The following is a 12,300-nucleotide window of genomic DNA, read 5'->3' on the forward strand; positions in this document are numbered from 1 at the left end:
CAAAATTGAGATGTTGTATCCCTCCTCTAAATTTTTACTTACACAGGTCTGGTCTCGCTATGTCCCCCCTATGTTCTTTTTTTGCAGTGCACCTGAAACTATCGAACATTATTTTCTCTCGTGCCGCTGCTTTATAATACAAAGGAAACTATTAAAATACTCATTTACCAAACTTGGGCCACCAACCTCGCCAACCGTTCTTTCTTTTGGGGCAACCTCACTGGGATTCAGCCACAGAAATGCTTTTCTTGCAGATTACAATTTTAGTAGAGAGACAAAAGGAGTACCTTGCTGAATTTCTAAAATTGTCAATAATTTCTATTATTTCCTTTCTTTACGTTAACTTATTTTATTAAAATTCTTAACAATATTTTCATTACACTTCTAAATTACTGTTCTATCGTTCCACGCTCCACTATTCAAATCTAGTTTCGCTTTACTTCTAAGCATATGGAAAACCACCTGCTTCTTGGCCAATCCCCCATAGTGGGTACACGCCACTGTTGAGGTACAAGGCAAGACTTCTGTTGTGATCTCCACATCCGTCAATCGAAGCATTTTGTAACACTGTCAATAACAAAGTATTAAGTGAGACGTCTGCCAAGGCGTCTATGCGTGAGCCCAGTGAGTGCTCGCTGTCGCATGTCGTTGCGGATGGAAACCACCAGTTGTCGCGAGGCGCAGCAGGCGCAGAGCACGGCACCGAGGAGGAGTCAGTGCGGCAAATGCAATGCGTCGTTGATGCTGTCGAACTAGCCAAGCTGCTGCGTGTGTACGCCGCTATGTTCGAATAGAGTCCTCGGCGCGATCGATGTGTGCAGCTATAGTGCGCAGCAGTCTGGAACGCCCATCACGCCACTGCTAATTTCGAGGGTGTTGTGGGAAAGCCTGTGCACTGGGCGCCTGTGGTGCGGGATGGCGGACTTCGATATCTCCATTTTACGTCCGACCCCTTTTGAAATAAAAAATTAAAAATGCATCCACTTTTCCAGATGATATAGAAAGCATCTGATATATGTGGTAATTTGATACATCCTTTTTCGATATATCGAGGTTTGACTGTATTGCACTACGCCATGCTATAGTGTACTCTAAGCTGGAGTACTGCTCTGTTGTCTGGAACTACCTGCCTCAGTAGTTCTCTGCCTTGATAGAATGCATTGAAAGAGAGTTCATCAGGATATACACTAGAATCTTGCTGATACGATCATGCCTGATAAGAATATTGAGCTGATACGAATTTTTCAAAGGTCCTGGCACAAGTCCATTAACATACATTCTGGTAAATTTCGAAATTTGCTAACTGCTTTTCACGCCACAGTGATTTATACGAACAATCGAGCCTCTGCGCATTCCTCAGCAGAGCCGGTGAGGAGGCGCCGGTATAGCACCAGATAGTGTCTTTTCTCAGGCCAGCAGAGCGGTTGCGCTGATGTGCTGATTGCATTCCTTTTGCCAGGACTGTCTACGTCACTTCACCTTCATTGCACAAGTCGGTCATATCATTGTCTTCCCATTGTGTGCACATGTATATGTATAGCTTGGGTATTGGCCCCGTGCAATTTAAATGCTGTCATTGTTTTAGAGCGCAGCTCTTTGGCGTCCGTTCCTGGGTTTCGCGTCATCGTCGGCCTCGTAACCAGCTCCGCCCCCCTTTCATCCCCCCCAGCGCTAGCAGCGACCGACTGATACCGCTGGATGCGGCTGACGCCGCTAGAGAGTCAAGATAACGTGACTGCATAGAACACCGTCGCTGCCATGCAGAAAGAGGAGGAAAGGGTCCCCCCCCCTGTTCTTGTGTGGCGGATAGGGTGCTCTTCAGTTGCCGACGCGCCGGTTATTCGTTGTCCCTGAAACCAACTCCGCAGCTGGGGTTGACTCACTATCGGCGTCAGCGGCATCAGTCAGTCGCTGCTATCTCTTCCCTCCTCCCTTTATCGTGTTGTCCGCTTGCTGCGCGCGCTTCTGCCCCCATCGTTTGCCGCTGGGTGTACACGCCGCCCCCCTCCCCCCTCTTCCTGCGAGTCTCCGGTTGTCAAAGCGCCGGCTCGAACTTAATTCCTTTCTTTGCTCCTCCTCCAATGCAACCCCTGTGCGGTGGCAATCAGAGAGCCAGATCGGTGGCGGCGGATCTGTATATGTGCACCGCCCGAGCCGAAATTGCCGCTGCCGTTCGCCCTGTGCGGTGGCAATCAGAGAGCCAGATCGGTGGCGGCTTGACATAAAGACAAACAGCAATTTCCTAACACTTATGCGGGAGAACATCCTGTTCCTCTCGCTCGTAACGCGTCCCACGGCTGTGACAACCTCGCGAGGCACTTGTATAGATCTCGTCTTTGAGAATCAAGCATTGGTGTACCAAGTCGAACATATATCAGTCTATTTCTCCAACCACAAAGCTTCCTTCATGACTGTCAAGAACTGTTAGTGGAGTCTTTGTTAAAGGAATACGTGTGAAAAATAAAAAAAAAATTCTGTGATAGCGCATACATGTGTTGCTCGATTTCTTTGCCTCAATCTATCGAAAAGGTGAAACAGCTTATTTGCTGCGCTCAAATTTCGCATTAGGAAGTAACGTAATCGTCGGTAATTTTTTTTCACTTACGTTTTGCTCCACGCATTGTGTTTGTTACAGTTCTTGTGTGCCTTTATGCGGCTATTATGCTTCTTTGCTGCTACATACACCATTCAGTTTGTACGGTATTGTGCACCACACTAAAGGCACCAAACTGTTTGTGGTCACATATTCAATAAATAAATGAGTGTGGGACGAAGGAAGCCCCAGCATGCAGGGGTGGGGAGGAAGTTGGGTATTCTTAGGAGATAACAAAACTTTGTATAGTGGAAAACTTTTGCCTTGAGGTGTTGCTTCACAGCAGCAAGACACGCACCGCCATAAAGCCACATTTCAAGGCAATGTTTGTATAAAGCTCTCATCCAGACTTTGCTGTAAATGTTAAACTTCTTTTTTGTGTTATTCATACAAAAATACGATGTGTGCCAGTGGTGAAGACAGTGAAATAGCAAACAAAGCAAAAATAATGGCATCTTAAGGTAGTTGCAAATTGTGGCAAATGCGTCTTTTTTTTGTAGCAGAATGCATTTTTTTTTACTTTGTATTAACGTGCGAGCTGCACCTGACAAATTCAGGCCCAAATTCAATTTCAAGAAGTACTTCCCTTACCTGAATATATAGTACTGTACTTGTGCGAAAATTGTTTGCTTGAAGTTGGGTCAGAGTGGCTATTCAAAGGTCATAGTTGGTTAAAGCGGCGATTACGAGAGCCTATACTGCAACCCAGAGCCCCTGCCCTGTGGCAGCTTTCCTCACATTCTCAGGCAGTTCTGAGCAATCTAGGATGACAGATGAAATAGAACCAAGGTAGTATCCAAGATGCAGCCTTTTTCAAAGATAGCTGTGGCTTTTCTATTTTGAGGTGCTCGCCAGCCTTTTTCGACGAAGAAATCCGAGCACTTCACGAGCGGAGAAACAACATTCGTCAGGTGCAGCAGCGGAGAACAGTGTCCATGGAGAACTACACCAGTCTTCCCGATGACATTCCGCTGCCACTGGTGATTGGGACCAAAGTGACTGGTATGTATACCAGCGAGCCTTCCAGGATATTTTAAAAAGTTTATGAATTTACAATACACAAATGCTGAATCGAATTTCATGAAAAATGAAGTGTTAGAAAGGTGGAGCAGCGCAATATTGAAAAAAAACATAGATGTTTACGACAGAGAAATGTGATGATACCCGTGCTGCCCTTTTTCTTTCAGCGCAGGATGCCATATTCCAGAGAAGTACTTGCTCTGAACCAGTTTAATCAGCCAAGTGCCTAAAGCAGGCAACATTGGCGGCAGCAAAGTCGCTAAAAATGTCATTGTGATCTAAATGCAATGTAGCAGTTCTCTGCCTGTACTGTTCCAAGTTTGCTGCTGCTGCTGCTTTTGTGCTGCCTCTAAAGGCAAGTAATCACTAATAAAGTGCGTATGTATCTCACAAGCAGGACGTGCTTGGGGCAAACTTTAATTAATTGCATGCTATCCCCCCCCCTCCTCTTGTGAAAAATAGGGCTGCCTGCTCATCATTAATATAAAATTTTGACAACCTGGTAGTCATAATATCAGAAAGTTTGTCATTACACTGCACAATATAAAGCATGCTTCATTAAACACACAAAGGGGGCATTAGAGACAATTCCCGAAGCAGTTCTCAAACTTTGGGCTGTTCGGAGTATACATATTCATGCATTGTCATATAAAGGTTAGAAATGCTGCTTTGTTGGCCAGTTAATATCTGTGTATACCTTCATGGACAAATATTAATAATTTGTGTATCTGCTGCGATAGCAGAGTGGAAAAAAAGATGTTTTTTTCTCTAGTTTGAATGATTGTGGCAGATGGTGCCACTATTGTAAAAAGTATGTTGCACTGAGACATATTAATATAGAATTCATTAAAACAGCGCAGGTACTGCATCTATAAATAGTGCCTTAGAGTACCCACTGCTGAATAGCATGTCCGTACAACATTTTATTGAGAGTGGTTGTGTTTAGCCAGAAAAATTTTACTGTATTAGCGACGCAGCCTGCTGCTCACTGCTATGTCCGCTGTGTATGGGATGAAAGTTATTACATTTCTTCTTCAAATTCGTGTTTGACTGTGTGCAGTAAACGACGTAAATATCCAAAACCTATTAGAAAAATATGTGGATTTTTTAATAGTAACTATTTGATTCAGAGACCAAATCAAATAGGTTTACAATTGAACCCACTTATAATGATACCGGTTTTAACAATGTAACATATATAACGAGCAGCCATTGTGTCATAAACTTTTGAATGTATTTTATGATAAAATAAACCACTCACTGCAATACTCCCATGTGGCGTTGTCAGTTATAACAGTTAAAACTGGTTACTAGGTGTGCGCCTAGAAAGGAATAAGAATGTAAAATCCTCTAAAAAAATATGTGAGCCCTTTGTCACACTTGCCTTTGTGCCGTAGACTAGTATGCTCTGCGTGCGCGTGATGGCAGCACACATGAAGCGGAGCTTGCAGGTACAGTCAAACCTTGATACTATAATGAACCTCGATTTAACAAAATTTGCAATGTGACATATTATTTCCATTTCCTGATCTTTGTTGCGTTGTACACTGTATTCTTTACTCTTTCGCAATTTAATGAACTAATCTTGTGACACGGTTCTGACTTAGCAAAGTTCTTGGCCATTTCAAGTATTTACTTGAGCCTGTATGGCTAGTAAATCTAGCAAAAGACTATGGAAATGTCGGCCGAGGCAGAAGTTAAATTTAACGTCCTTCTGCATGAAAAGTTCAAACAAGACCACTTTCAAACTGCGCACGCACCGGAATGCGGTAGGCAGGAAACACTACTGCGCCATTTGTCGCGCTGGTAAACAACTTGTGGCGGCTGCGGCTCTTGCTGCGGCCGCGGCAACTTCCAGCTTGTAGCACTCAAAGAAACGCAAGAGCTGACGACTCTTTCTGTGCAAGGGAGAGGAGGAAAGTGCGCCTATCTGCTTTCTAGCAAGTGCATTCGTGCATGGGCCAGGCACCAGATCTTGGAGGTGATCTCTCCGCGGCGAGTGCGAAGGTTGACCCGAAATAGTTGGGGATTTCAGGCGCATTTTGTTGTTCCTGCATGCTAGCGTTGACACTGCAAGTTTGTGGTCTTCACCATGAGCCACGCCAATGCATTGCTTTCGGTGGAATCCGCACCGCACATGCTGGCACTCATAACCATGCTATTATGGCCCGACCTTCTTGCAGTTTGTTTAAAAGTGCTTACTAACAAGGTACTATCCATTTGGAGTGCTGTGGGAATTGGTAAAGTTAATTTTAATAATGAAACAATAAAACATTGAATTAAGAAATTCACAATTTAAGGAAGTTTTACGCTGTAACTACAACTTTGTTATATCGAGGTTCGACTATAAAAGCCAGCAACTACCACAAACAGGTATAGCAAAAGTTTATGAGTGCGCGTACTGGTAAGAATGGCCAAAGCTCACATGTGGACAATGTTGAGCACTGATGAATTTGCAGAACACAGTGTTTAAACTGGCAATGGCATGAAGGTTGCCCCATGATATATGCACTTCCTGACAGCGTGCATTTCGGCGGGTGAACTTAACATGTACTCGCAGCCTTGACTGACTTTTCCAGCATGCTGGAGTTGTACAACACAACAAATTGATATTAGCGCCATTGAGATTCGTTTTTTTGGTTTGCCCGATAATTCAAACATTCCTTCGGCCCCATTCTGGTCCACAAAAATCAGTCTGCAACTGTAGTTAGTTCCTGCAGTCAAACTATAAAAAGCCTAAGAATGACGACGCTCACACGTTTGGTGTGGACTGCATACCGTTGGGTGCGGCTGGAGCAACAGGCCTTCGTTACCTAGGCAACCTTTGCTGAGCCAGCGTGTTGCAGCCACTTCTTTTTTTTTTCCTCTATTCCTTGCATGTTCACTTGCTCTGCATCTCCTCCTCTTCTGCATCGTCCTCGTCTTCCCTGTGCCGGTGTACCTCGTTGGGAAGGGAACTTGCTGCAGTGCGTGTCTGTAAGATTTTCCGGCAACTGCGTTATGTCCGGTTGTGCACCATAAGCGATTAAGTTAAAAGTGGTCTGAGCTGGAATGCACTAGCATTAGAACGCTAATGCAAACAAAGATTTGTCTGTTGGCTTGTGTATGGCATAAAAGGGGAGTGGAAATGGTTGAGACACCCGACGTCATGAGAGAGGAAGCACGCTGCAGGGACAGGTGCACAGATGGATGCACTACAGTAGATGCACTCCACTCCAGGGCAAGTCCAGACACGTGTCATGAATTCAAACAGTCACATTAGTGAATGCATTTGTGTTATTTGTGCTGTGTAGATAACGGTAACGATGGTACAAGTGATTCCTGTACAAGAATGTCGATGGAAGATTGCCAAGGCTATGCAACGAAGAGCGTGGCACATCTCGTGATATGCGTGGAGAGTGATTGCGCAACAGGGGCAAAACGGGAGAACTAATGCTAATCCATTACTGTCGCATTGATTCCACTGATTGCCCTCAAATTCAGTTGTTGAATTGATCTGTGCTGCTGTTGTTGGCCTGTTTTCTCTGGCTAGACACGTAAAATCTCAATGCTGTTCATATTTTCTTTCCTTCAGCTCGCTTAAGAAAACCACAAGATGGGCTTTTTGAAGGCTCTATCGATGCCGTCGACACACAGACAGCAACGTACCGCACCAAGTTCGACCGGTCAGGCCTTGGCACACATTCAGTCCCTGACTATGAAGTCCTGGTGAGTCGAGGCCTTTCATTTAAAGCAGCTACACTGGAGCCCTCGGTATACAACCCCCGAATTCGCAAAGTCCCAAGTGTTACGATGGGTTAATGCGGTCCCAGCAAATTTCCTATAGAGATAGTACATTAAAAATGGTGTTCATACAACGCAAGATTGCGAATGTCCCGTTTCATATGACGGCACGCATAAAACTATGAGTGACGCCGCAGGTGACCTCCTTGTGGACGTTGCTGCGCTTCTTGCTATGTGGCTCAAAGAAAATCAGTGAAATTGACCCGCTTTTTTTTATAAACTCTGTAAATGAGAAAATAGTGTTTTAGCACGCTGGCAGGCATGGATTGCGGTACACAGTATGACAAATCCCTGCAATAAAGCGTGAGTGGGATTCAGATGCAGTATTCTTAATGCATTTGCCATAAAAACTGCGTACAATGCGAACCCGCTTGTAGTTGGAGGTGAAACTTTTGGGACGCGAAATTGAAAAAAAAAGAAAGGTTTGTCCACATATAATACGAGTTAGGAAAACTCGAGGAAAACATTTATTTAAATTTCACTCCGCACTTCAATCGCTGTCTTCGTCAGCTGCGCTCTCTTCAGATAGTTCCTTGTCACACATATCTTCCCAGAGGTACTCATCCTCTGTGCCATTGAGCACATTCGAGATGCCGCACTTCTTGAATGCGCGATGCACAAAGTCGTCCTCTGGTATGTTGGCCCATGCGTCCACAATTCACTTGCATAGCGTGGCTGGTGAAGCCCGCTTCAGCTGCCTGGTCGGCTTCACTGCAGGCTCACCTGAGCGCATCCAGTCTGCGTATGCTTCCCTCGTTGACGCCAAACTGCCTCCCCCGCCGCACTGTTGCTGATGTCCTGTGCGGATAAAATGACCTTTCTCTTGAAAGCAGCCGAGTACTGTTTTAGTGGTCCGAACATCTTGGTCCTTCAATGCGGAATAAAAAAGATGCACTTCGCGAAGCGTGGTTTGCACGTGTGCTGCCAAGGTGCGCACTCAATAATAAAGAAACGATGCTGTAGTCACGCAGCAATAACGAAGCCAAGCCGTAGCCACGCAGCAATAAGGAAGCCAAGCCGTAGCCACGCAGCAATAACGCAGTCAAGCCATACCCACGCAGCAGTGACGAAACCAAAACTTCTAGCCCAAATTTCTGACTGAAATTTTTGTTCGAATCTGCATATAGTACGAGGCAAAAATTTGGAATGCTGATAATAAGGAAAATACCTCGTATTACACGCGGGTTTTTACAGTACTTTTTGGGTGGTCCTGGTTTCATAGTCCTGCATAGTATTTTCAAGTTGAAGCTCCTTGCAACCCTTTCCTGTAAAACCATGTACAGCAGAATCTCATTCATATGTATATAGGGGAAAAAACGTGACAAGGAACATTCTAACTGGGAAAACGTACGATCTAAAGTCACAATAAAAATTTTGGCCAACTCGATTAGAGTTGACATTATGTACCGTATTTACTTGCATAATGATCGCACTCGCGTAATGATCGCAACTGTGAATTTTGTCATCAGAATTCGATTTTTTTCTTTTCCCTTGTAATGATTGCACCCCGAACTTGCCACAGCGATATGTCGTGTGCAAGTTGATGATGATGGTGTGGTGTACGATGATCGCGCTTACCATCTGTCGAATTCAAGTTGATGATGATGGTGCGGTGTATGATGATTGCGCTTACCATCTGACTAATGGTGTCGAATGCTACGCGAACGACTCAAGACGTACCAAGCGGTCTGCATGCACCAGACATTCTTAAGCAGATGCCCCATTTCATTCCTTTCATCACTTTCCGCACTTCCATGAAAAAAAGCAGCTACAACCAGACTTGCCTTGGCTTTATTATTTATAGGCTTTATAATGGTTGTGGTCAACAACAACAAAAAAGGCACCTTTCGATTCTTCTCGTCTGAGCTCGTGGACACGCAACAAATTGCGAGCGGCAACGATAGTGGCCACATTTACACTGATACATTAGCAGTGTACCCTATTCATACGCCAACGCTTGTAACACAGATGAGATATTTGCCCACCCGTAGCGGAAACGTGCCATATTAAGATAGTATGAAGACAAATGCCACAGTTTCCGCAGCATGCCCGCCATGGGTTTCTGTCACTGGTAGCTGAGCACACCCATCTCTGTTACTGTCCCCTCAAAGTGGTCATGGCTACGTTATTGCCGCAAACTTGCCGATAGTAATGATATTATTTATTACTGATTTGGAAAAAACTGTTTCAATGCGCGTAATGTACTCACGAGAAGAAAAAAAATAGCGTTTGGCACATTCCGCTTGCTCCGGCGGCTGCCATTTTTGTTTTGGTGTCCCGTATTGTTGCAGCGGCAGCCGCCTATTTGTTGACCTGTTGTCATCCAGCAGCAAATGTGGAATGAAAGAAAGTTTTATTTTCGCAGGAAATTTAACTCGCGTAATGATCGCACTCCTGAATTTGTCTCAATTCTTTTGACAAAAAAGCGCGATCATTGTACAAGTAAATACGGTAATCTGAAGTGTTCCCTGAATCATTGCAGCATGAGACGAAACGGCACCACGTGCCGCTCTGGTGGGACTCGAATGGCCTGAGATGTGCTTTGAGACGACGATGGAAAACCAAAACGAAATCAAGCTGGTGGACAACACTGGAATACGACGCTGCTGGAGCAAAACATGACATTCACTCTGGGGAAATGGCGGTGCATTTAGGTTACTGCCTGGGAAGCATGCAGTACACTTCTTAGGCCATATGTGCAGTGAAAGAGATAGGTGAAAAGGCTTATCGCAATGGGGGGGATTGACGGTGACAGCTTGGAATGGACATGGGCGACGACCTGCAAGGAGGTTTGCTGGTGCTGGAATAGGAAACCGCGTGCTTGGAGCCATTTTGACGTTACACGGGCAGACAAGTACTATAGAGAAGCTACCATTGCACTCGTCTACTGCGCTTGATCGTGCTTGCCTCGCACCATTTCTTATTCGCATGGGATCTGATGGCCTGAAAACATTTCATATGATCACAATTTGTTGACATATTGAACGTTAGTGCTGAAAGATTGTGTTTTCTAGGAATGTATTAACCAGTAAAATATAACTGTACAGTAAAACCTTGTCAAACCGTACCCGCTTCAACAGTAGTTTCGTTTTAAAAGTAGTAAAGTCAAATCCCCGACTCAGCGGCCATTGAACGTAATGTTCAATGGCCGCTTACGTATCGGTTAACACATAGTGTTTCCACTTTTTGTCGCTCAAACACGGCGGTGCTTCGTCTCCATCGGGCGGCCCAGCAGAACAACAAGCCTCGGAGATCTGAACAACGGCCTCCAAGTGCCCTGTGCGTTTGCGCTTGAAGCCACATCAACATCAACATCATTTCGGCACCGTCCCAGAGAGCGTTGTGGCGTCATGTAAGCGAGGACTCACGTCATGCCGAAGCTCGGATGAAAAAGACGCCAAGTGCTCAGCATAGAAGAAGAATTGGACATTGTTCGTGCTGTCGAATGTGACATGAAGAAGTCGGCGCTGGCACGCGACATAGGTCTACTGTTGACTACGGTGTGTGGCATTTGGAATGTGAAGAAATTGCTCGGCAGCGCTGCTGCGATCGCAAAGAGATGTCGGCTGCAAGGTCTGACTTTTCGTCATCGTTGCCTCTGTTTTGCCGCAGTGTTACCTAGCGACAGTAATAAGCATGACACGGAAAGCGACAGCACGGGAGGTTCAGGCCCGACAGTGGCAGAAGCTGCGCGTTACATCAGCCTCACGAATGTGATTGTGAGCTGGATTAAGTCGTTATTTAATTTTTTAACATGCTCACTAGAGAGTGACAGCATCAGGCGACATGGTGTCAGCCCGTCTTAACATAAAACAAAGTTCTGTGTCATTCAGAAAATATTGCAAAGGCGCTCGGGGAAAACTGGGAAAACTCAGGGACTTTGAAAATGTCATCCTGGTAGACATCCTGCTATGATTAGTTATAAAGGTGTTTTAGGACCCCTTTAATTAAAGTGGCGTGTTGTCGCATTTGCGCTTCACTGGCCACAGATACCAAGCACACAGGGGTGGTATTCTCCAGTGATCACTGTGTGCAGATAGTGAGGGCCAGAAGGGCTGGCCGACCTATACATTAGAACCTCACTGATAGGTTCCCGTTGCGTACAATTTCTCGGCCCCATTGTTTGCGATTGAGAACACAAAAATGACCCAATACAGTTGCGCTTCTTTTTACCATTTCATACATTCCTGGAAAACACGGTCTTTCAGCACCAATGTTCTTTACATCAGCGAACTGTGACCATATCATACGTTTTCCGGCCACTAGATTCCATGCAAACAAGAAAATGAGCGAGGTGCTTGCAATCGAGAACAGTGGCTGCCCACCCATCTTGCATGAAAATGCCAGCATCCACTCAGTTTTCTATTCTGGTACCAGCAAATCTCCTCCCACATCGTTGCTTGCCGCATTCGCAGCTATCGTCACAAACGTTATTGTGATAAGTACCTTCACTTATCTGTTTCACACCACATGGGACGTAGTGCCATTGGAAGCATCCTGCATGTTTTTAAAAAGAGACGAGGCAAATGTGCTGCCATTCCCTGCTGCAGGCGGTGTGAAGTGATCGTCACGTTTTGCTCTGGTTGCACTGTAGCCATTGTATTTTGGTGTTACCTACGAGCTCGGTTTTGTTTGTTTCCTGTCGCTGTCTTAAAACACTAAGCAATAGGAGAATGACAGTGTGCATCTCGTGTCTCTTGGGCCCTACCAGCTCGGAGCGCGTTGGTGTCTCGTGCTGCAACAATTCGCGCCTAGGGAGGATGTCATAACTTTCCAGCAAAGTGCCCGACTCAAAAAAACTTGCTAACCGAGGCCAAATTTGAGGATTGCAAATGTAAGCTCGCCGAAACCACAAAAACTACAATGTGCACCTCAGGCAGCTTCGGCCGCACCAGGTCAGCGCT

General features: G+C 45.3%; 1 protein-coding gene across 2 annotated transcripts in view; it reads left to right on the forward strand.

Moving 5' to 3' along the window:
• The window catches only part of LOC142579591 (protein lin-9 homolog), a 99,346-nt gene that overhangs the window by 24,780 nt on the left and 62,266 nt on the right, over positions 1 to 12,300 (forward strand). For both annotated transcript variants that reach the window (XM_075689967.1, XM_075689968.1), the window contains exons 8-9: positions 3,438 to 3,595; positions 7,188 to 7,321. In XM_075689967.1, coding sequence (XP_075546082.1) covers positions 3,438 to 3,595; positions 7,188 to 7,321 — 292 coding nt within the window. The remainder of the gene's footprint in view (positions 1 to 3,437; positions 3,596 to 7,187; positions 7,322 to 12,300) is intronic.

Source organism: Dermacentor variabilis, chromosome 4 (genome assembly GCF_050947875.1).
Source record: "Dermacentor variabilis isolate Ectoservices chromosome 4, ASM5094787v1, whole genome shotgun sequence".
Lineage (NCBI taxonomy): Eukaryota > Metazoa > Arthropoda > Arachnida > Ixodida > Ixodidae > Dermacentor > Dermacentor variabilis.